Below are 24,344 nucleotides of genomic sequence, written 5' to 3'. Positions count from 1 at the left end.
GCAGTCACACTGTATATAATTTCATTTAATTCTCACAACTAATTAATTCTCTTTTAGAGGATGTTATTCTTTCTCTCTTTTTTCTAGAGTTAGGCTTAGAAAGGTGAAGAAACTGGTCAAGGTACAAGTTGCTGATCAGTGCCAGAAGCAGGATGGGAACTCCAATCACCCACAATGAGGCCACGGGGCCATCCCTCCCTCACAGCTCTCCTCCAAGATCAGCCAAGAGTCCCTCAGACGACAACATGTGCTGGATTTCTTGTTCCCTGAAGTGGTTCTTGAAATAACCCTGTAAGGTGGGTATTATCCCATTCTAGAGATGAGGAAACTGAGGCTTAGAGGTGCTAGTAACTTCACTGAGGAGGCCAGAGCTGGGATTTGCCCCAGGCCTGGCAGCCCCTTAGCCAATCATAACTGTTCCTTTCCCACTGTTACTGCACTGTGGGAGACTCCATGTTCCGCTCCACTTGCTGAGGAGGACTCGAAAACTGGGCATCCATGAGTCGCTGAGGTTTTCCTCAGCCAAGGGCACTCTTTCTTAGCCTCTGCTCGTGCTTGATTCCAGGTGACCATGAGGTAACCAACATTCTCTCTCACAGGGACCGGTGGGGGCTGCCAAGATGAACCAGCAGGATTCTTCCTGCCGTCGAGGAACTCACAGTCGCTCTACTTCCTAGGTTCCTCCTAACAGCCTACCAGCCACTATGCAGGCTGCTGTGGCCGAGGTAGGTGGTGGGAAGAATCATTTATTTTGTGAGAAGCAGGTGGGAAAGGAACGGGCAGGGGGCTGGGGAGGAAAGCACATGTAGTAGGAAAGAACATGGAAAAAAGAAGAGCAGGAAGGTTAAGGTGGGGGGTGGCTGTGGCTCCGCATCCATATGCAGAGCAGCTGTGGGCCAAGATGCACTTCTCATCTTCAGGGAACACATCCCTATACTTTCCTAGACAGCAGTCATTAAAGTCAGTGTGTCCTAGCCTGGCCTTTGGGGCTCAGGTACACAGGCTTAGAAATGCCCCAGACAGAGGCGGCAGGTGCTACAAAGCAGCTCTGAAGCCTAGCAGAACAGGAGATGCAGGAGGTCCTCCCTGGCTGGCAAGGGCCACACAGCCGAGGAAGCCCAGTGGTCCACTTCAGGCCACTCTGCCAAAAAGGCCATTAGCAAGTCAGTCCCTGTGGGTTACAGGGCATGAAACACACGGTGACAATTTTCTAGAATGTAGCCAAAGCCCACAGAATAAGCAAAACGCGCCTTGAAGCAATAAGAAATAGACACTTCAAGTCCACACCCACTAAGGCCCAGGCAGAGAGCCCTCAAGACCTCTGACTAACTCCTACTTTGGGTAAATATTAACAATCTTGGCAGGTGCAGACATCAAGTTAGGAAAGGCCCACAAGGAGCAAGAAGACAGAAAGAAACTAACAGGGTATGTGAAGACAAAGACAGAGAAGTCATAAAAGCAGGCATGAGACCATGCAACGTCCCCAAGGCCAGGGCCTTTGATGTAGGGACAATGGATGTACACATTTCATCAGTATCCCAAAGGCATCACTAGATTTGCAGGGGAGATCTGACTACAATAAAGAAACAAAAACAAAAACACTTAGAAATAAATTTAACCAAGGAGGTGAATGATCTGTACCCTGGAAATTATAAGACATTGATAAGAGAAACTGAAGATGATAGAAATAAATGGAAAGATACCCTGTGTTCATGGATTGGAAGTATTACTATTGCTAAAGTGTCCAGACTACCCAAAGCCATCAATAATTTCACAGAAATAGAAAAAATAATCCTAAAATTCATATGGAACCACAAAAGACCCTGAATGGCCAAAGCAATCCTGAGAGAGAAGAACAAAGCTAGAGGAATCACACTTCCTGACATCAAACTATATTACAAACCTACAGTAATCAAAACAGTATAGTACTGACAGAGGGACAGACACATAAACCAATAGAACAGAATCAAGAGCCCAGAAATAAATTCATACATATATGATCAACTAATGTTAGACAAGGGAGCCAAGAACACTCAATAGGGAAAGGATAGTCTCTTCAATAAACGGTGCTGGGAAAACAGCCACAAGCAAAAGAATGAAATTAGACCCCTATCTTATACCATCTACAAAAACTACCTCGAAATGGACTAAATCTAAGACCTGAAACTGTAAAACTATTAAATTTAAATTGTAAAATGTAAAACTATTAAATGTAAGACCTGAAACTGTAAAACTACTAAAAGAAAATATAGGGAAAGTGCTTCTTGACATTGGTCTTAAATAGACATTAAACGGAGTTAAACAGACATTTTTTCCAAAAAGACACACAAATGGCCAACAGATACATAAAAAGGTGCTCAACATCACTAATCATCACAGAAATGCAAATCAAAACCACAATGAGATATCACCTCACACCTGTTAGAATGGCTATCATCAAAAAGATGAGAGATAACAAGTGTTGGCAAAGATGTGGAGAGAAAGGACCCTGGTGCACCGTTGGTGGGAATGTAAATTGGTGCAGCCACTATGCAACACAGTGTGAAGGTTCCTCAGAAAATTAAAAATAGAAATACCATACAATCCAGCAATTCCACTTCTGGGTACGTATCCAAAAGAAATAAAAACAGGATCTCGAAGAGATATTTGCATTCTCATGTTCACTGCAGCATTAGTCACAATAGCCAAGACATGGAAACAACTAAAGTGTCCACTGATGGATGAATGGATAAAGAAAATGTGGTGTATATGAAATATTATTCAGCTTTAAAAAGAAAGGAAATCCTGATTTTTGTGCCAACATGGTTGGACTTTAGGGTCATTATGCTAAGTGAAATAAGTCAGATAAAGACACACATGTATGCTCTCACTTATACGTAGAATCTAAAAAAGACAAACTCATGGAAACAGAGAATAGAATGGTGGTTGCCAGGGGCTAGAGGGCAGGGAGAAAGAGATGTTGGTCAAAGGGTACAAACTCCCAGCTACAAGATGAATAAGTTCTGGGGCTGGTCCAGTGGTGCAGCGGTTAAGTTCACATGTTCTGCTTCTCAGGGGCCTGGGGTTCGCTGGTTCGGATCCCAGGTGCGGACATGTACCACTCGGCAAGCTATGCTGTGGCAGGCGTCCCACATATAAAGTAGAGGAAGATGGGCATGGATGTTAGCTCAGGGCCAGACTTCCTCAGCAAAAAGAGGAAGATGTAGGATTGGCAGTAGTTAGCTCAGGGCTAATCTTCCTCAAAAAAACAACAAAAAAAAGCTGTTTAAAAAAAAAAGACAAATAAGCTCTGGGGATATAATGTACAGCACAGCGACTATAATTGATAATACCGTAGTACATACTTGAAAGTTGTTAAGAAAGCACATCTTAAATGCTACCACCACGCACACACTAAAAAGGTAATTATGTGAGGGATGGAGGTGTTACCTAACCTTATTGTGGTAATCATTTTGTAATATATACGTGTATCAAATCATATCGTATACCTTAAACTTATATGTTATACATCAATAATATCTCAATAAAGCTGGAGGGAAATAATAATAATAACAAAGACAAAATAATAACAAAGACAAAGATCAGGAAAGGTAAAACGATGCTTATTATGCTCTGCTGTAGGAAGTAGAGGCAGAGACCACTTTAGGAAGCTTTCGATCCAATATGGTTACCATGAAGTTGGGCACGTAAAGGGATCTGTGTGAGATACCAGGACAATGTCCTGACATGTTACGGTTCACTCCCTGGTGACTTCAGTTCTCTGAAAACAATTCATTTTAGGTATCACTCTGGGTTTAGCGAATGCCGTGGCTCAAATTCTGAGAAAAAAACAAAAGCTTTCAACTCCCTATTTCTCAACTGGTCTTTTTCTCCTTTATTATTCAAATCTCAATTCCCTGGCAGAGAATTCTCTTAAAAAGTCTTGCGTCTTCACTTGGACAAAAATCCAAACAGTTTTTCTTCTGTAAAAGGGAACATGTTGGGGCTGGCCCGGTGGCACAGTGGTTAAGTTCACGTGATCCGTTTGAGCAGCCTGGGATTTGTGGGTTCGGATCCCTGGCACAGACCTATACACTGCTCACCAGGCCATGCTGTGGTGGCATCCCACATACAAAACAGAGGAAGATTGGCATGGATGTTAGCTCAGGGGCAATCTTCCTCACTCACACACACACACACAAGGAAACAGGTTATAGCTGTTTTGGATAAATAACAAACTATTCAAACCTACAAAGAAGCCCACATGCTGAGAATTCACTTTGGGGGGCGGCCCTGTGGCCGAGTGGTTAAGTTCGCGTGCTCTGCTTCGGAGGCCCAGGGTTTCACCGATTCGGATCCTGGGTGTGGACATGGCACTGCTCATCAAGCCAGGCTGAGGCGGCGTCCCACATGCCGCAACTAGAAGGACACACAACTAAAAATATACAACTATGTACCGGGGGGGGCTTTGGGGAGAAAAAGGAAAAATAAAATCTCAAAAGAAAAAAAGAATTCACTGTGGCCCAGATTTTGCCACATCTGAAAAACTGTTAGCTTTTTCAAGACAGAAATAACACCTGAAGCTGTCCCTTTTAATTTTCTGACATTTTAAGGAAGGGCAAAAACCTGATCTGTTCCTGAAAGGAGTCACTTGGCCGACTCTTTCAAGAACCTCTGAGGCAATGATCAGTTTTTACCCCATAATCCACACCTGGCTAGCTCTCCAGCTGTGAAGTCTGGGCAAACCCCTAGACTTCTCTGAGCCTCAGTTTCTTCATCTGTGTGAGGGGGATGATGAAACATATTTTGGAAGTTTATTGTAAGCATTTTCATTAACATCTGAAAAGCTCAGCACAGTCACCAGCAGGTACTTAGTGGAAGCTAGCATTTTTATAAAGAGGAAACTGACGGCCAGAGAAGCAGCTAGCCTAGATGTTTCACAGCAGGCTGGTGGCTGAAAGGAGACCCAAACCCAGCTCTCTGGCTTCTCTGCTCTGGGCTTCTGTACTAGTCAGTGCTGCCCATGCCTTCTCTTCTGCTGGTATATACTGGACTGAAGCTCACTCCCCATTTCAGAAGAGGGTAGGAAAACCTAAGGGCACTACGGGAAGGTTCCGCTGCACTCCAGCAGCAAACGCACCACACATCCATGGGAGGCTGTGCTGAGTGGACAGAGAGAAGGCCACATGAGTGGGGCGAGGTGAGGAGCATGGATTCTCCCAGATGTTCTCCCAACCCCAGAAGGGCAGCACTCACTGTTAACGCCAGCATCACTTCTCTGTAGTTCCGGTTCCCGTTCAATCGCTTCTTCAGGGCTCGAATGGCATCCTTTGGCCTGAAGAAAAGGACATATTAAGATCCTTACAGGGGCCAGCCTGGTGGCACAGCAGTTAAGTTCACATGTTCTGCTTCTCAGGGGCCCGGGGTTCACTGGTTCGGATCCTGGGTGCAGACATGACACCACTTGGTAAAAGCCATGCTGTGGTAGGCGTCCCAAGTATAAAATAGAGGAAGATGGGCACGGATGTTAGCTCAGGGCCAGTCTTCCTCAGCAAAAAGAGGAGGATTGGCAGTAGTTAGCTCAGAGCTAATCTTCCTCAAAAAAAAAAAAGATCCTTGCAAATTCCACTTTGAGGTACTATCCTGCAGATTTGCCCATTTGTGTGAACCAGTATGTATACAAGGTTATTTGCTGCAGCACATTTGTAAACGTAAAAGACTGGAAACAAACTAAATGTCCACCAATATGACCAAATTAAAATCACCTTTATGCATACAATGGAATACGGTACAGCTGCAATATGGAGAAAACTCAAAGATCCATGAATAGAGTCCTCTGCAGAGCTGTGCATGAAGGACGCTACTATCCAAGTTATAAGAAGACTGCAAATGTACACGTGGAGCGCATGCAGCACAGGGCAGAGAACCACAAGCAGCCGGGAACTCTGGCTGCCCCTTAGGAGGGGAACTGGGTGACAGAGGAGACAGGGAGAATTTTTACTGGACTGCCTTTTTGCAGCCTTTCTGAATTTTGTATCACTTGCAAGTATTATTTATTGAAAACAATAACTAACCCATTGGTCTGTGGGTACACTGAAGAAACCAGAGAGAGACATAAGAGAGAATGGCCAGGTCCTTGCTTAGGCCTGGATGTTCAGCTCCTCCATGGTTCCATGAAACTCCTTTTTCCTTGAGGAAACTTAAGTAAGTCTCCTCAAAACCAAGGATTTGTGTGTTTTTAGGTACTGAATCTGACACGGATTCTCAGAGGGAATCTCGCAGGATTATACGCACTCCCCAGTTTACAAATGGGCCATGTTCAAAAGCCTCTTCATAAGCTGTTTGGAAATTGGAACACCTTGTTCCTTAAATCACTGTTCTAAGAGCACCTATTAGGTGCAGCCCTTGTGTCTAACACGTTATTTAATTTATTCTAAGCCAAGATTCAACAAAGTCATGGGACTAACCTCAACTACCAGACTACCTCTGGGATGAAGCCCCTGCCCTGATGCCCATCCCTCCGCTCTGGGAAGCCCCATGCAGCTGCAGGCCTGCCCTTTGCTATCGCAAGTGGGTCTTTTCACCCATCAGTGTGTCAATACATCTGGGTCTTTCCAAAGGTGAACGTCTGTAAATCAGGGACCTCCTAATCCTACAGCTCTGAAATATGTGTGATCTATTTACCAAACGAAAAAGTCCTTTCAAATATGTGTGAGGAAGCTGGGAGAGGCGAAGGTAGAAGCTCTGCTAGCCAGCCCAATGTAGACAGAAATACGCAGCAGCAAGGCAAGGTTCCTAGAGGAAATGAAAACACACCCTGAGTCACCTATTTCCCATTCTTGACTTGAAACATGGCTGCCTGCAGGAATTCTTGGCTTCTGAGTCGAAGGGCTGATGGGACAAGGCTCTCTGGGGAATAGGTCCCTGCCAAGTGTGTTTGCAGTATGGCTGCAGTTTCCAAACAGGGATGCTGATTTCTGCAAATGTGGGACTTGACAAGCTCTCAGCTTTGAGAATTGTTTGTGGATGTGAGCTGATGAAGGTCAGCAGCTACTGGCCAGGAGCATGGATAAATTCCTCTCTCTCAAAGGCTCTGCCAAGCCACCGTTAGCCCTTACCCACAGCTGCCATCCCTCTCAATCCAGTTTCATTCCTCTCCTCTTGAACTTCCATGAAGCAGAAAAATGGGAACAGCCTCCGAGGGCTGTGATCACTTATAGCTCACAGAGCATCAGCACACTCAGAGCTCTCCCGGTGTGGGAGTGATGGTGGTGGAGGGAAATCACAGAGTCAGCAGGCTCCTGGGTTAGAGTTAAAATGAAAATTCATCTGCGGGAAGTACTGCCTGAGAGTGACTGGGTGAGCACAAAAGCAAGTATTTATCTCTCTCCCCAGGGAAGAAGCTTCAGAGAGGAGGATCAAAGACATGTCAGAGGAGCTGCAAAGTTTCAAGAAGCAGCAGCAGATTAGACAGCATGGAGTTGGAAACAGAAAGAAAAGAGAGGGAGAGTCTAGAGCCAAGACTGAGCACGAAGAAAAGACCAGGAGGGAATGGCAAGTGTGAGTGCCCCGACACCCTAGCAGCTCTCAGAGGAAAGGTCAGGACCCTCGGGGCAGCCCCCAAAGCCTCAGGATCTGGCCTCTGGCCATCTTTAGCTTCCCGAAAGTCTCCTTGACCCCAGACTCATGAGAGCCCTTGTTTCCAGTCATGCCAAACTCAACTTGTCCTGCAGCTCTAGAACTAGCGCTTCTGAGACGCTTTCTCCTTTTTCCCCCCAGGAGGACATGGCTGCCCCCTCCACCACCCTGAACACTCACTCAGCTGCTACCTTGCTCTACTGCATTTATCTGGAAGTTACTCCTCTGTGGCCCCTCCAGCTTAGATGCTGGGGCACAGACAAAGATTCAATGAGCTTGGCAAGGTCCAGGGAAGGGTCATGAAAATGACCGAGGTCCGTGGATCCTCATCAGAGCCGTACAACAGAATCACGTGGGAAGCACTTACCAAATCCACACGTCTGTGCCCTAATTAGGTAGGTCTAGGTGAGGTCTGGTAAACAGGATCTAAAATATTCCTGGTCCGTTATTCAGCCAAGTACTCCTTGTTAATGACCTCAGATCCAGGTCACAAGGCACTGCCACACAAGGTCTCAGGCAGGAGATGACATCAGCCCTAGACATTAAGTAAAGCCCAGGGAGGGATCTGTGGGGCAGCTCACCAAATCTGCTCCCTCTAGGACCACAGCCTCCCAGAGGTGAAGCTCTGAATAAATAAAAGAAGTGCAGGCAGAGCTTCATTGGCTGGAGCCAGGTCTGCCTGGGCTTACATCCTACATCTGCTCTTCCCAGCTGTGCTGTGAGATCTTTCCCAAGTGGCCAAACCACTCCATTTCCTCAACATTAAAATGGGCTGTCCCCACTTTATATGGCTGTTGGGGGTGCTGCATGAGCTGGTGCAATCTAGGGCTCAGCACAGGGGACCAGCACATGGCAAGTGCTCAGAGAATGGGAGACAGGATAAGGCAGTGAAGCCATAAAACAGGTACTAATGGTACCCCCATTTTATGAATGAGGAAACTGAGACAAAGCAGATGAAGTAACTCACCCAGGGACACCCAGCAAGTGATGGAGGATGTGGGATTCCAGCCTAGCTTCAGGCTCTGTGTCTCTAATCCCATTACATGCCCCTTCCTATGCACATGTTGCGCACATTGACCTCCAGCCTAAGCATCTCCTTCCTCCCCTGCCATCCACCACCTCACCTGGCTGACACCCTCGTATGATACAAGACAGCACTTGAGTGTCACCTCTTTCAAGAATCCTTTACTGGGGCTGGGCCGGTGGCCAAGTGGTTAAGTTCTCAGGCTCTGCTTTGGCAGCCCAGGGTTCACCAGTTCGGATCCTGGGAGCAGACCTATGCACTGCTCATCAAGCCATGCTGTGTGAGCATCCCACATAGAAGAACTAGAACCACATACAACTAGGATATACAACTATGTACTGGGGCTTTGGAGAGAAAAAGAAAAGGAAGCCTTTGCTGCTGATAGCCGCAAGGTCAGCCGGCTGCCACTGCTTTAGTTTCTCTCTTGTTAGCTACTTACAGCTTCTCTCTTGGAGCACTTGTCACGCTGTGTTATGATTATGTTCACATGCCTGCAGTGCTCATAGGACTACAGGTTCCCTAGGGACTTCACTCATTTATTCACTTATTTAACAAATGTTTGTCAAGAGCCAATTATGTGTGTACTGTGCAGGTGCTGGAGATTAAAAAATGGTGAGTAAAACAGAATTCCCGCCCTCATGGAGCTCACAGTCTAGGGGGGACTGGAGGGAGACAGACACTCTAACAAACGTCAAGATATGTCAATTTAAACTGTGATGAGCCTAAGTATAATACAGGGTATTACAAAACCGCATAGTGGGGACTTACCCAAATTAGGAGAGAGGGGTGTCCAAGAAATGAGATTCAAACTGAGATCCAGTGAATGACAGAAGTAATCAGTGGAAGGAGAAGTGAGGGGCAACAGAAGGAACACCAGGGGCCAGGTAGCCGACCATTAGCCAAACTTGTGGGAGTTTTCTCCTACTTAGGAAGAGATTTTGATGCCACCTCACGGTAGAGGCAAGAACAGAGAACCCCCAGGAGGCTCTGAGATGCTCTTACTCAAAAACTCAGGAACAGGAGCATTAGGAGGAAGATGCAAGCAGGCCTCCTGTGAGTTGAGGACTGGAAAAGGAAGCTGACCCATCTCTTGGACCTTGGAAGGAGGCTTCAGCCCCTTTGGAATGAGGAAGCTCCATTCCAACATATATTTGTATATCCCCCAGATGTGTGGAGAATTGCCAACTGGGTACTGGAATGCGGGAAATTCAAAGAACTAAAAGACCAGTGGGGCTGAAGAGTGAGAATAAGGGGAGAGGGCCCTAAGTGGAACGGCAGAGGGGCCAGGTTATCACACAGGATCCATTAATGACTTTTACCCTGAGAGAAGGCTTGTTAGCAAGGGAGTAACTTGATGAGTTCTCAGTTTCTAGGAGACCCTCTGCCTGCAGCATGGAGAACGGACAGAGGGAAAGGGGCAAAGGTCGATGGACCTCCTGGAGGCTACAGCCCAACTCTAGAGGGATGACACAGAAAGAGGGCTCTTTACAACCTGACCTGAATCACCTTTCCAGCTTCCGCTCCAGACAGTCCCTCTCCCCACTTTTTTCCTGTGCACCAAGACCGCCTGTGTCCTCAGCACACTGCCCTTTTCATGCTACCCTTAGCTATATGGCACACCTTTCTTCCTGCCTTCCTTGAGGCACCAGTCCAAAGCCCACCCCTCCAGGAGGCATCGCCACTGCCTCTCCTTCTGAGTCTACAGCAATGTGCACACACCTCAGCCACAGCCCTCCTGGTTCTGCCTGGTGAGTGCCTCCAGAGAAGCCATGGTGCACTCACCTTGGCATCCTGGAACCAGCTGCGCCTCCACCTTTGGGGTCAATAAATGTGGCTGGACGACTGGATAAATGAGCGAATGAATGGTGTCTGAGGGGGACACGAGGAAGAAAGGAGCCCAAGTAGGTCTGAGGGAGATGACAAGTGTGAGCCTAGTTAGTACAGTATTAGAAATACATAGTCCCCAACAACTCTTTGTGAATCCTGTCCCTGTGCCAGGCACCAAGCTGACCACCTACATTAGATGGCAGAAATAGGCCATCTTTCACCAAAGACTCCCAAACTTACATCTCGAGCGCAGGCCACTACCTCAACTCCAGACTCCTCTGTGCCATGACCCTGTCAGCATCACCCCTTGCGGGCTTCACAGGCAGATCTAAAGGATTTTAGCTGAACTTCTGATCTCTGCAACCCCTGCCCGCTCCATCTCAGGAAATCATTATGCCATCCCTGTGGCTGTTCAGGCCCTAGACCTTGGAGTTATCCTTGACTCTTCTCTCACGCCCACATCTGCAAATTCTACTGGCTCCACCTTCTAAATGTATTCAGAATCTGATCATTTCTCACTCCCTGCTCTACTATCATCCTGGTCCAAGCTGCTATCATCTCACAACAGGATTACTGTAATAACCTCCTAACTGGTTTCCCTGTTTCTGCCCTTGGCCCATCCCCAGCCAGGCCATTCTGAATGCTGTAGCCAGAATGATCTCTTTAAACTGAATGTTAGACCACGCCCCTTCTCTACTCAACTCCTCCCAGGGAGTCCCCTCTCATCTCAACTCAAAGCCAGAGTCCCTGTGGTGCCTGTGTTATCTGGATCCCCACATCTCTGACCTCATCTCCAGCACCCTCTTCCTCACTCTCCCCACTCTCGCCCCACTAGTCTCCTTGCTGTTCCTCAAACACACCAGACACCCTCTGTCCCAGGACTTCTGTGTTTGCTGTTCCCTCTGCTGGCAAGTTCTCCCTTGGAATAATCATCACACCTTACTCCCTAATTTCCTTCAAGTCTTTGCTCAATGTCACTTCAGTGAGACTTTCCTTGATTACTCTACTTAAAATTGCTAATTCCCAGCCTTCTCTCTCCTCATCTCCCTTCCCAGCTTCATTTCTCTGCATAGTCTTGTCATCAGCTGACCATGTTATACGTCCTAGTTATCTTGTTTATGGCCTGCCTCTCCTCTCTGGACTGTCGGCTCCCCAAGGGGAGGGAGTCTGTCTGTCCTGTTCACTATTGTGTCCTCAGTACTTATAATAGGGCCCAGTACAAAGTAGTCACTCAGTAAATATTTGCTGAATGAAAGCAGGACCCACCATCAGAGGCTGGTCCCCACTTTTTCATGGGAAGGCTGTAAGTGACAGTGCCAAGATGCTAGCCCAGGGCTGCCCAAGTCCCGGCTGTTCTCACCACTGTGGAGATGGTTCAAGAGGGTGTGGCTACAGTAAATTCTGTTTTTATGGTATGGACAGAGGGCCAAATACAGACTAATTTGGAAGAAATATAAAGAGAATGTAGCTGTAATGTATAAGAAGAGGATATATAGTGCACAACAACAACAAGAAGACCAGACCCGCCACCCAGGGATGCGAGAGAGGCAGCCTGTGGGTTAAGTTCACTCACACTAGAAACATCTGGCTGCTCTGTGCCTCACATGTATTTTTTTCTCTGTGGGCACTGTGGGCTCTCTCTGACTCCCGGGGCTCCAACCCAGCAAAGCAGGGCAGAGATACCCCGATGTCTGTGAAGGGGAGGCAGAGGCTGGGAAGGAGGGGCAAGAGGAGGTGATGATCTGGTTGCAGAGATTAACAGCCACTGGGAACCAAGTAACCAACCAACTTCACTTTCACTTGTGATTAAAGCAGGTTATTAAAAGAGGTCATCACTGGTCTAACTCAGGCACTGCCACTGGGGGAGGTTGGGGGGCGGTTAGGGGGAAAGTGGAACAGAAGAGGAAAGATAATTAAGAGTGTCAGCTTAGTAAATGCACAGCAAACAAACAAAAAGTAAAACACCTGACACTCTTAAGCCCCAGCAGGCTTTGAGTGACAGCCAGGAGCTGCCAAGCTTCACAAGAGGGGGTGGGGGAGCACACGTACCCTTCCTCCGTCTCATTGATGATATCACAGATCTCCATGTTCAACGTCCAGTCCTCACTTTGCAGGGAGCCATCTGTTGCCTTTTCTGTAAAGTCAGAGAGAAAACTGGTTTACATTTCTCCTGGAATAAGGAGGCCCCGGCAGAAAACAGGAAGGGACCAGAACCATCACATTCTCCTCCCAAGCAGATGCGCTGGGCCAACAGAGCAGTTCTAAGGGTGCTGCTTTTACAAGAGAACACACAGCAAGAGATCCCAGCCTGAGGGCTGATGTCATAACACTGTCCTTTATTCACTAAACTCCAGACTCAGGCTCACGATAGGCCTCAGCTACCAAATATCACCCAAAACAGGGAGATGTTAAGTTTACCAGCCTACAGATTCTGGAGCCAAACTACCTGGGTTTGAATACAGGCTCCACCACTTACCAGCTTGCAAACCCGGGCAAATTACTTAACCTCTGTGTGCCCAGTTTTCTCACTGGAAAACAACAATACCTGCCCCATAGAGTAGTTATGACAATTACATGGGTCAATATATGTAAAAGCACTGGGAAGAGAGCCTGGCACACAGTCAGCACTATTAGGTATTTGCTATTATAATTATTATGAATCAGCTTCAGCAGTTAATATCTAGAATAACAGAGGAGGAAGAAGGATTACCATTTTTTAAGCCACAGCCAGACATGGTGTTAGATGCTTTACATACAGTTTTATTGGGTTTTTTTTTTTTTTTTTTGGCTAAGAAAGCTTCGTCCTGAGCCTACATCTGTGCCAGTCTTCCTCTATTTTGTGTGTGGGTCACTGCCACAGCTTGGCTGCCAATGAGTGGTATAGGTCTGTGCCTGAGAACTGAACCCAGGCTGCTGAAGCAGAGCATGCCAAACTTAACCACTAGGCCACAGGGCTGGCCCTACATACAGTATTTTATTTCCTCCACAAAAAAACTTCCTGACCATTCAGTAGGAAAGGACAGTCTTTTCTTTTTTTTCTTTCTTTTTTTTTTTTGAGGAAGATTAGCCCTGAGCTAACTGCTGCCAATCATCCTCTTTTTGCTGAGGAAGACTGGCCCTGAGCTAATATCCATGCTCATCTTCCTCTACTTTATATGTAGGACGCCTACCACAGTATGGCGTGCCAAGGGTTGCCATGTACGCACCCGGGATCTGAACCAGCGAACCCCAGGCCACCAAAGCGGAACGTGTGCACTTAACCGCTACGCCACCAGGCCAGCCCCAAAGGACAGTCTTTTCAACAGATGGTGCTGGGAAAACTGGATATCCAAACACCAAAGAACAAAGTTGGACCCTTAGCTTACACCATATACAAAAATTAAGTCCAAATAGATAAAAGACATAAACCAAAGAGCGAAAACTATAAAACTCTTAGAATAAAACATAAGGGAAAAACTTTATGATATTGCACGTGGCAATGATTTCATTGATGTGACACCAAAAGCACAGGCAACAAATGAAAAAAATAGATAACTTGGACTACAGCAAAATTAAAAACTTTTTGTGCATCAAAGGACAGAATCCTGAGTAGAAAGGCAATCTATGAAATGGGAGAAAAAATTTGCAAATCAAATATGTGATAAGGAGTTAATATCCAGAATATATAAAGAACACTTACAACTCAACAACAACAAAAAAAACAACCCAGTTACAAAATGGGCAAAGGACCTGAACAGATATTTCTCCAAAGAAGATATACAGATGGCCAATAAGCAAAAAGCACATGAAAAAAATGCTCAACACCACTAAATGATTAGAGAAATGCAAATCAAAACCACAGAGAGATATCATCTCATACCCATTAGGATAGCTATTATCAAAAAAAAAAAAGAAAGAAAAGAACAAGTACAGGTGAGAATGTGGAGAAACTGGAACCCTTGTGCACTGTTGTTGGGAATATAAAATGATGTAGCTGATATGAAAAATAATATAGTGGTTCCTCAAAAAATTAAAAATAGAATACCATATGATCCAGCAATTACACTGCTGGTTATATATCCAAAAGAATTAAAAGCAGGGTTTCTGAGAGAAATGTGTACACCCATGTTCATAGCAGCATTATTCACAATAGCCAAAAGGTGGAAGCAACTCAAGTGTCCACTGACAGATGAATGGACAACAAGATGTAATATATGCATACACTGGAATATTATTCAGCCTTAAAAAGGAAAGAAATTTTGATACATGCTACAACATGGATGAACCTTGAGGACATTATGCTAAGTGAAATGAGCCAGACATAAAAAGACAAATACTGTATGATTCCACTTATAAGAGGTACCTAGAGTAGTCAAATTCATAGACACAGAAAGTAGAATGGTGTTTGCCTGAGGCTAGGGGGAGAGGAATGGGGAGTTGCTGTTTAATGGATATAGAGTTTCAGTGTTGCAAGATGAAAAAGTTCTGGAGATTGGTTGCACAACAATGTGAATGTACTTACTTAAAAAATTGTTAAGATAGCAAATTTTATGTTATATTTATTTTAACACTTTAAATTTTTTTTTAATTTTTTAAATTTTTTTTGAGGAAGATTAGCTAACTACTGCCAGTCTTCCCCTTTTTGCTGAGGAAGCCTGGCCCTGAGCTAACATCCATGCCCATCTTCCTCTACTTTATATGTGGGATGCCTACCACAGCATGGCATGCCAAGCAGTGCCATGTCCACACCTGGGATCCAAACCGGCAAACCCCGGGCCACCAAGAAGCGGAACGTGCAAACTTAACCGCTGCACCACCGGGCTGGCCCCTAAATTTTTTTAATAAAATTTTCAAAAAACAACCCCCTAAGGTAGGCATTATTCCTTCCCACATTTAAAAAGAAGGAAAGGAGGGCCAGACCCAGTGGCCTAGTGGTTAAGTTTGGCATGCTCCACTTCAGTGGGCCTAGTTCAGTCACCTGTCAGTGGCCATGCTGTAGCAGTGGCTGACGTACACACAAAAAAAGAGGAAGATTGGCAACAGATCTTAGCTCAGGGCAAATCTTCCTCAGTAAAAAGAAGAAGAAGAAGAAGAAGGGGGGGAGCGGGAGGGGGAGGAGTGGGGGAGAGGGAGGGGGAGGAGGAGGAGGCGGCTCAGCAGGGTTGGGTACTCGGCCAGGATCACATAGTTGAACCGGCGCCAACATTCCATCTCAGCTCTATTTCTAAAGCCTCAGCATTTCTATGATACTGCCTCACCTTCTAGCAAAACTGGAATTCATATCTCAAGTTAATATCTTAGAGAAATTCTAAAGCTGCCCTATCCGAACTGTACAGTTCATGAGAGGGATACCATCACTACCATTTTTTCCAGCTTTATTGAGACATAATTGACATACATCACTGTGTAAGTTTAAGGCATACATCATAATGGTTTGATTTACATATATTGTGAAATGATTACCACAATAGGTTTAGTTAACATCCATCATCTCACATAGATAGAAGAAAAAGAAAAACATTTCTCATGATGAGAACTCCTAAGATCTACTCTCTTAACAACCTTCCTATGTATCATACAGCAGTGTTAACTACAGCAGTCACAGTGTACATTATGATCCTAGTACTTATTTATCTGATAACTGGAGGTTTGTACCTTTTAACCACCTTCCTCAAATTCCCGCTCCCCCCACCCCCGTCTCTGGTAACCACAGATCTCTTTTTCTATGAGTTTTGTGAGGTTTTTTGTTTTGTTTTGGGTTTCTTTTTTAGATTCCACATACAGGTGAGATCATACAGTATTTGTCTTTCTTTGTCTGACCTATTTCACTTAGCATAATGCCTTCAAGGTCCATCTAAGTTGTCACAAATGGTAGTATTCCTTGTTTTTTACGGCTGAATAATATTCCATTGTATATATATGCCACAACTTTATCCATTCAGCCATTGATGGACACTCAGGTTGTTTCCATGTCTTGGCTATTGTGAATAATGTTGCTATGAAGATGGGGATGCAGATATCTTTTCAAGTTAGTGTTGTCATTTCCTTTGGATCTATTCCCAGAAGTGGAATTGCTGGGTCACATGGTAGTTCTATGTTTAATTTTTTGAGGAACCTCTCTACTATTTTCCGTAGTGGCTGTACCAGTTTGCATTCCCACCAGCAGTGCACAAGGGTTCCTTTTTCTCCATATCCTTGCCAGTATTTGTTATCACTTGTCGTTTTGATGACAGCCATTCTAATAGGCATAAGGTGATACCCAATTGTGGTTTTAATTTGTATTTCCCTAACAACTAGCACCTGTTGGCCATTCACATATCTTCCTTGGAAAAATGTCTATTCAGGTCCTTTGCCCATCTATTAATTGGATTGTTTTTTGCTACTGAGTTGTATGAGTTCTTTATATATTTTGGATATTAATCCCTTATCAGATATATGGTTTTCAAATATTTTTTCCCATTCCATAGGTTGTCTTTTTCACTTTCTTGATAGTTTCTTTTGCTGTGCAGAAGATTTTTAGTTTGATGTAGTCCCACTTGTTTATTTCCGATTTTGTTGCTTGCACTTTAGCTGTGATTTTCAAAAAATTATTACCAAGACCTAAGTCAAGGAGCTTTTTTCCTGTTTACTTCTAAGAGTTTCATGGCTTCAGGTCTTACATTTGTCTTTACTCCATTTTAAATTAACTTTTATGAGTGGTGTAAGATAGAGGTCAAGTTTCATTCTTTTACATGTGAATATCCAATTTCCCCAGCACCATTTATTGGAGAGACTGTCTTTTCTCCACTGAGTATTCTTGGCTCCCTTGTCAAATAATAGTTGACCATATATGCTTGGGTTTATTTCTGGGCTCTCAATTCTGTTCCATTGACCTATTTGTTGGTTTTTACACCAGTACCACACTGTTTTAATTACTATAACTTTATAGTATAGCTTGAAATCAGGAAGTGTGATGCCTCATCACCACCATTTTAACAAAAACTTCATACAACCCACACTTCCACTGATACTCAATAAAACAGATGACCTCTGAACATGCTGGAAGTGTCCTTGTTTTACTGGATGCAGCTATGGAGAAGTGACACTTGTTTTTTACATAACATACTAATACATACTACAGACGTACTAATACATCCAAACAAAGGCTGTATTTACAAGCAGTGACAATACACTCCAAAAATATAGCTATTGCTCAAAACATTTGTGCAACAGCCTTTAGTCTGCATTAAAAAGCCTCCTTGGTTTAATTTTTACCAAAAAAGATATATTCCCAACTCTTTCACCCTCTTTATTCATCACCCTTGGCACCCAAAGACTCTTTACCCACTGAAGAAGCAAACCCACCCACAAATGGTGAGAATCTCCCTCAGATGAATGCCATGCGTGCAGCAGACTGGACAGGTGTTGGGAAGGCTCCGAGATCTGGGGAACCCTTAACTGAAGTCCACAGATGGTGTCAGTCTGGCAGGGACAGAGGCAGTATTTGATGTCTGCCTACAAGAAGAGGCATCAGAGACTGTTCAGAACCAGACAGGCCCCAGAGACGCTGCTCCCATCCCCCCACCCACTGCATGCAAGTGGAAGAGAGGCCACATCATGAAGCCAGATAAGTGGCACTGCTAGTCCTATAAGGCAAATTAGAGCTATGAAGGGGGAGGGAGCAGCCAGTAGGAAGGGTAGGGGTGGGGGCAGGCACCCAGGAAGAATGGCTCAAAGCACCAGTATAGTCTAGAGAATAAAAGACAGAGGCTACAGGAGAATGCTGAAGGGAACTTGCATGAGGCAGCATCTAGCCCTAGGACAGCAGTGTGCTCCCGCTGCCTAAGGGCTTTGCCTGGAGGCAGGAGAGGCCCTGACTGTCTGGGAGGTGGCAGCAAGGTTCCCAAGCAGATAGGTGTGTGAATGAAATGATCTGTTCCTCCAGCCCACTGCTCTTCCTGCCACATTTGGCTGTCTCTGAACAGTCCTCCCCTTCAAGGTGTCCACTCCCAGAAGAGATGACTCACTCCCAGAGTCACACACAGTAGGGGAGTGTCTGTGGTCACAAATCCAGCAGCCTCCTCAAGAGGAGACGGATCTTAATAAAGCTGCTCTGCCTGCGGGCCTGGGCATGCAACCCTTCTGAGCCAGCCAGGGGAGAGCCAGCTAGCCAAAGGGCCTTCCTGCTCTGGTCACCTTTCCCTGTCACAGCACGGACCACAGCACAGACTCTGACGGGGACGAATGTATGGTGACTGCACTTTGGTAGGGCCACAAGGGACACTGTCTTGGGGGGCTTAACAGAGGAAATATTAAATCAATGAAATCTCATTTCCAAGTTCAGTTTAGCAGCAGAATTCATTAACCGTCTACTCACCCTCTCCCTTCCTCTAATAATACTGGGAAGGGGTTCAAAGGCACTATAACTTATCCTCAGGGTCAGCGCATTCTATTCAATTACTGGATTCTAAGTTTTCAAGCTAAAAGATATATACTCATTTTGATTATAAAGAACCAACCCAAAAAGAATGCTTCTTTCTTTTCATTTTGTTGGAAACGCCATACAAACACAAAACGATGGGTATTTGGCTCTGCTAAAACAGATGACGGAAGTAAGGCTGACAAAGGAGATCAAATCAGTTCTTTTTTTTCTCTCCTCATAAAAGAATTCCCAGCAATGGGAACAAAGTTGTATCTGATTGCCTCTGGAACTGCAGCCACTCAATGTGGGCTCCCTCACTGGGTCCTGTCCCCAGGACAGAGGAAGTAAAATTCAATCTCATTTCTTTTGTCATGTAAATCATCAAAACCTAAAATAAATCCTGGTGCAACAGTAGAAACATAATGCTCCAGGGAGCAAGGGGGCAAGTCAATTCCTACCAGCCAGCCCTCAGGACGGATAAAGATCAAAACACCAGAGACCCTGGTTGCAAAGGGCTGACCTCTCAGAACTCTTCTGATATGCTAATGGCCAGGGGCTGGGCTGAGCTGGGCTGGGCAGGGCAGGACAGAATTGGGCTGGGCAGGGCTAAACAGGGTAGGACTAGGCAGGGCTGGGCAGAGCAGGGCAGGACTGAGCCGGGTAGGACTGGGCAGGGCTAGGTAGGGTTGGGCAGGGCAGGGCAGGGGCAGACAGAGCTCCCATTAAACCTTCAGTGCAAGAGAGTATGTCATCCTGATGCTGTTGCCAAGGCATTTTCTCCATTCAGAAAAGGCTGCCTCCCGCCTGGTGTAGGCGGAGGGCCAGGATGCCCTGAAGCCTCAACCCGAACGATACTGCTCTCTCGGGCATGGTGTTTCTGCACCCCCACCCTTCCATGCAGTCTGAAATCCAAGGCAGTCCTGCTGGGAGGAGCCTCACAATCCAGTGGCTTGGTTTCTTGGCTGCTGCTTTTCTCTGCTTTGATGTTAAATATAGTGATGTTGGAAGCAGCCAGCACCAGAAGGCAAAACGGGGCTGGTTTTAGCATTTTGCATTCAGCAAGATCCTTTTGGTGAGAATGGAGAAAAAATAGCCAAATTATCTACCTCCCTAACCATCAAGAATGTGAGTAGAAGCCCAGAGGTGCCAGTACAAAGGGTTGCTTCGTGCCAGGTGTGAAGAAAGAAGAAAAAGGAGTTTGGATGGGAAGGAAGCTCATGGGATAATATGCACCAATAATATGAGAGGAACCTTCTGGATTACTATATGCTAGTGAGGCAGGTTGACATCAGGTAGAAAGAAAAATCAATCCCGACATTCTGCACAGAGCCATTATTGCCCATTGCTTCAGATTCCTACGTGCTTTGTGAATGCTAATTGCAGCTGCTCCATTTCCACTGGAGAGACAAGAGAATGAATTCAAAACACTCATCCCTACTTTACAGGATGTCCTTTCCTATGACAGCTATCTTCACCCCTCTTAAAAGGGAGAAAATAGGGCCAGAAGGTCTACAAAGTACCATCTGACAAGCCTGCAGACTACCATGAGGCAGCTTTCTCTGTAACTTCAAGGCAAAATAAAACCCCTTAGTCTATGCCATTTACTTGATATCGGCAGGGCCTGCCATGTGCCATGCACTGTCCTTGGAGCTGAGGAGAGGGAGACGTTATGACTCCCCCTTAAGAGTTCAGTATAATGGCAGAGGCAGCTAGGCTGTCAGTCATGATACAGTCCAGCCTGAGCTGTAACAGAGGACAACCACAGCACTCTGGGTGGCTTTGATACCTGTGCCCTGGTGCCAAGGAGCTGGGAAGGAAATTAATGGCACTCCCCACACCCACTGTGACAGACAACAGCATGCCTCTTTAAGAAGAGCACACAGGGCAACAAGCCAAGCCAGAAAGAACCAGCCAGAGACTATGTGAAGTCCCAGAGAAAGCTACTAAGCCTTTGTATCTCACCCTCAGCTAGAGGGGGGCACTGGGGGAGGGCGTGATGTAGAACCGTGGTTCCCAAACTTGGCTGCAGGTTAGAATCACTAGGAAGCTTTTAAAAGATATTCCTACCTGGGTCCCTACACCTTTCAATCAGAACCTCTGGGGCATGAGGTCCAGGTAATGGTGTGCTGTAAAAGCTACCCAGGGGGGTTCAGTGTGCAGCCAGGGCTGAGAACCCTAACTCAGGGGAAGGAATGCCAACACAGTCATCCAGCTGACACAAATGCACTGCACAGCTACCAAGTGCTGGACACTGGGGACACAGTGGAAAGCAAGACAGACTTAGTTTCTACTCTCAGAGAGCTCATGGCCCAGAGGGGCACAGGAAGTCAAGTGACCCTGATTCCAGTTCTGGATCTGCCACTGATGAGCCTGAGCTCTTGGACCATTTATTCCCTTTTCTTCTCTGGGCCTTAGGTCTCCTGTCAAAGGAGGTAACAGGCTGAATGATCTCTGATTCCCCATGTCCCCTATCCCCGCATTCCACTCTGACAGGACATTGGCTTATGTATATTTTTTCTTCTTTATTGGTGACTTTTTTGTGATAAAGTAAAATAACATGAAATTTACCATTTTAGCCATTTTGAAGTGTACAGCTGAGTGGCATTAAGTACACTCACATTGTTGTGCAACCATCACCACTGTCTCCAGAACTTTTTCATCTTCCAAACTGGAACCCTATACCCATAAAACACTAACTCCCCATTCAAATGAAATACGGTAAGGGCCCAGCTTCATTCTTTTGCATGTGGATATCCAGTTCTACCAGCGCCATCTGTTAAAGAGACTGTCCTTTCAAACCACTGAATGCTCTTGACACCCTTGTCGAAAATCAGTTGACCATATATGGCAGGGTTTATTTTGGGCTCTCTATTTTATTTCATGGGTCTGTGTCCGTCCTTACGCCAGTATCACACTGTTTTGATTACTGTAAGTTTTGAAATCAGGAAGTGTGAGTCCTCCCACTGTCTTTCTTTTTCAAGATTGCTTTGGCTATTTGGAGTCCCTTAAGATTCCATAAGAATTGTAGGATGGATTTTTCTGTTTCTGCAAAATATGTCAGTGGGATTTTGATTGGGATTGCATTGAATCTGCAGATCACTTCAGGCAGTATTGTCATCATAAAAATATCGTCTTCCAATCCACGAATATAAGATGTCTCTCCATTTATTTATGTCTTGTTTAATTTCTTTTAGCAATGTTTTGCAGTTTTCAGTGTACAAGTCTTTTGCTTCCTTGGTTAATTTCTAGGGACTTTATTCTTTTTCATTAAGTTTCCTTAATTTCCTTTTCGGATTGTTCATTGTTAGTGTATAGAAACAGCTGATTCTCACGTGTTGATTTTGTATTCTGTAACTTTGCTGAATCTGTTCACTAGTTCTAACAGGCTTTTTTTGTGTGTGTGAAATCTTTAGGATTTTCTACATATAAGGTCATGTCACCTGCAAACAAAGAAAATTTTACTTCTTCTTTTCCATTTGGATGCCTTTTGTTTCTTTTTCTTCCCTAATTGCTCTGGCAAGAACTTCCAGTTCTCGGCCCGTGGCTGAGTGGTTAGGTTGGCGCGCTCCGCTTCGGTGGCCCAAGGTTTTGCCGGTTCGGATCCTGGGCGCGGACACGGCATTGCTCATCAGGCCACGTTGAGGCAGCATCCCACATGCCACAACTAGAAGGACCCACAACTAAAAATACACAACTATGTACTGCGGGGTTTTGGGGAGAAAAAGGAAAAATAAAATCTTTAAAAAAAAAAAAAAGAACTTCCAGTAATACATTGAATAGAAGTGGTAAAAGTCAGCATCCTTGGGCTTACATATACTTTTACAAAACCCGATCACACACTGTGAGAACAAAGCTGAAGAGAAGACCCATCTGAGTCCTTATTCCAAGGAAAACTTAAGTTATCTGCTGAGGGTGAAAGCAGGAAACACATCAGGATCCAGAGGACTTTGCAAGCCAAGGGGCCTCATATCTCTGCTTCGAGCACTGAAGAAATCTCTCAGACTTCTCTGGTCTGGAGAGACTTCAATCCAGCCTACCTGCCCATGCCTAGCTCCAGTCCCATGTCCTCTCCAGAGCCTCCTTCAAACAGCTCCCTTGTGATGCCTTTTGACGGGCTCCAGCACCTGAAGGTATAGTCCATGTAAGGACTGAGCTTTCAAGACCACTCTAATGCTGTTCTGAAAGGTTCTTCCAATCTTACTGGCTTAATGAGCCATAAGCGTATCCTTGGCTCCCAATCTAAACCTGAAGCTACATGAAGGCAAGACATCTTCATTTCCTCAGGAGGGCCCGACCTTATACTGAAAAGGGCCCTTTATAAGTAAAATGACTGTAAACCCTTCTGAGGTCCCTTGGTGATAGGCACTGGGGAGTCTGGTGAGATTAGAGCTGGGCTCCCAGTTGTCCTCAGGGTCTCCCTTTGGACTCAGAAGCAGGAGAAATGGGCATTGCAGTGGAGGGTATGAGCAGAGGGTTTGAACTCAGGCTCTGGTGAGTCCTAGTTCGGCCAATCGCTGTGTGACCCTAGGACCATAACTTGACCTCCCCAAGCCTTTCTGTCATCTGTACAATGCGAGAATCATACAACTTTCCTCACACAGTTGTTGCGAGTGTAAACTAACACACACAAAGCGCTTGACAGAGCCCCTAACAGACGTAACACTTCCCCGCAGGCTGCGGGCATCACTATTACTACTTTTATTATTATCACAGCGCTTCTGAAGGGTATTCTGCCAGCACTCGCCCCTTCCTTTAGCATTCCTGTGTCACCACTGCCACCTACAGGTAAATAGCCAGCCACAAGCTATGCCCAGCAGATTCAATGCCCTAGGATCTTGCAAATATCTCTAGTCTTTCTGATTTCTGGGTTTCTGACCTGGGGGAGCTCTGCGCCCAGAAGCCACAAGGGGCTCCTCTTCTAGAAAAAAGCCCCAAAACAGCTAGCCTGGCCCATCTGCAAAGGGAAGGAACAGCCATGGCACAATTTCCTTAGATATCCAAATGTTAAAACTCCCAAAGGTCTTAGAGGCCATCTATTAAAAAGATTCCCCATATGGCACCAGCCCAGTGGTGCAGTGGTTAAGTTAGCACATTCCACTTTGGCGGACCAGGGTCTGCTGGTTCAGATCCCAGGTGTGGACCTATATGCACTGTGAATCAAGCCATGCTGTGACAGGCGTCCCATATATAAAGTACAGGAAAATGGGCATGGATGTGAGCTCAGGGCCAGTCTTCCTCAGCAAAAAGAGGAAGATTGGTGGCAGATATTAGCGCAGGGCTAATCTTCCTCAAAAAAAAAATAGAGATTCCCCATGAGTCACTCAAAACAGATGTCATGTTTCCTGGACCTCTGGAAATGGGGCATGTGAGGAAAGTGGGGGACACAGTGTTGCTGCTAGCTCCTTACTGACAGCATCTTGCCCTCAAAGTTACCTTTGAACCATTGATCTCAAATCTTCAAGGAAATAGCACTCATTCCTTCCACACACAAAAAAT

At 45.5% G+C, this 24,344-nt stretch overlaps 1 protein-coding gene across 13 annotated transcripts in view; it reads right to left on the bottom strand.

The window, feature by feature from the left end:
* Positions 1-24,344, bottom strand: part of TOM1L2 (target of myb1 like 2 membrane trafficking protein) — a 122,881-nt gene that overhangs the window by 46,706 nt on the left and 51,831 nt on the right. For 8 of the 13 annotated variants that reach the window (XM_023653649.2, XM_023653650.2, XM_023653651.2 and 5 more), the window contains exons 2-3: positions 12,518-12,602; positions 5,236-5,314 (exon numbers count right to left, since the gene is read on the bottom strand). In XM_023653649.2, the coding sequence (XP_023509417.1) occupies positions 5,236-5,314; positions 12,518-12,602 (164 nt within the window). Of the gene's footprint in view, positions 1-5,235; positions 5,315-6,663; positions 6,770-12,517; positions 12,603-24,344 lie in introns of those variants that run through there. The other 5 variants (XM_070228330.1, XM_070228328.1, XM_070228329.1 and 2 more) reach the window with 2 other exon arrangements.

Source organism: Equus caballus, chromosome 11 (assembly GCF_041296265.1).
Source record: "Equus caballus isolate H_3958 breed thoroughbred chromosome 11, TB-T2T, whole genome shotgun sequence".
Taxonomy (NCBI): Eukaryota; Metazoa; Chordata; class Mammalia; order Perissodactyla; family Equidae; genus Equus; species Equus caballus.
Note: the sequence above shows the minus strand (reverse complement) of the source record. Positions and strands in the feature narration are given on the sequence as shown.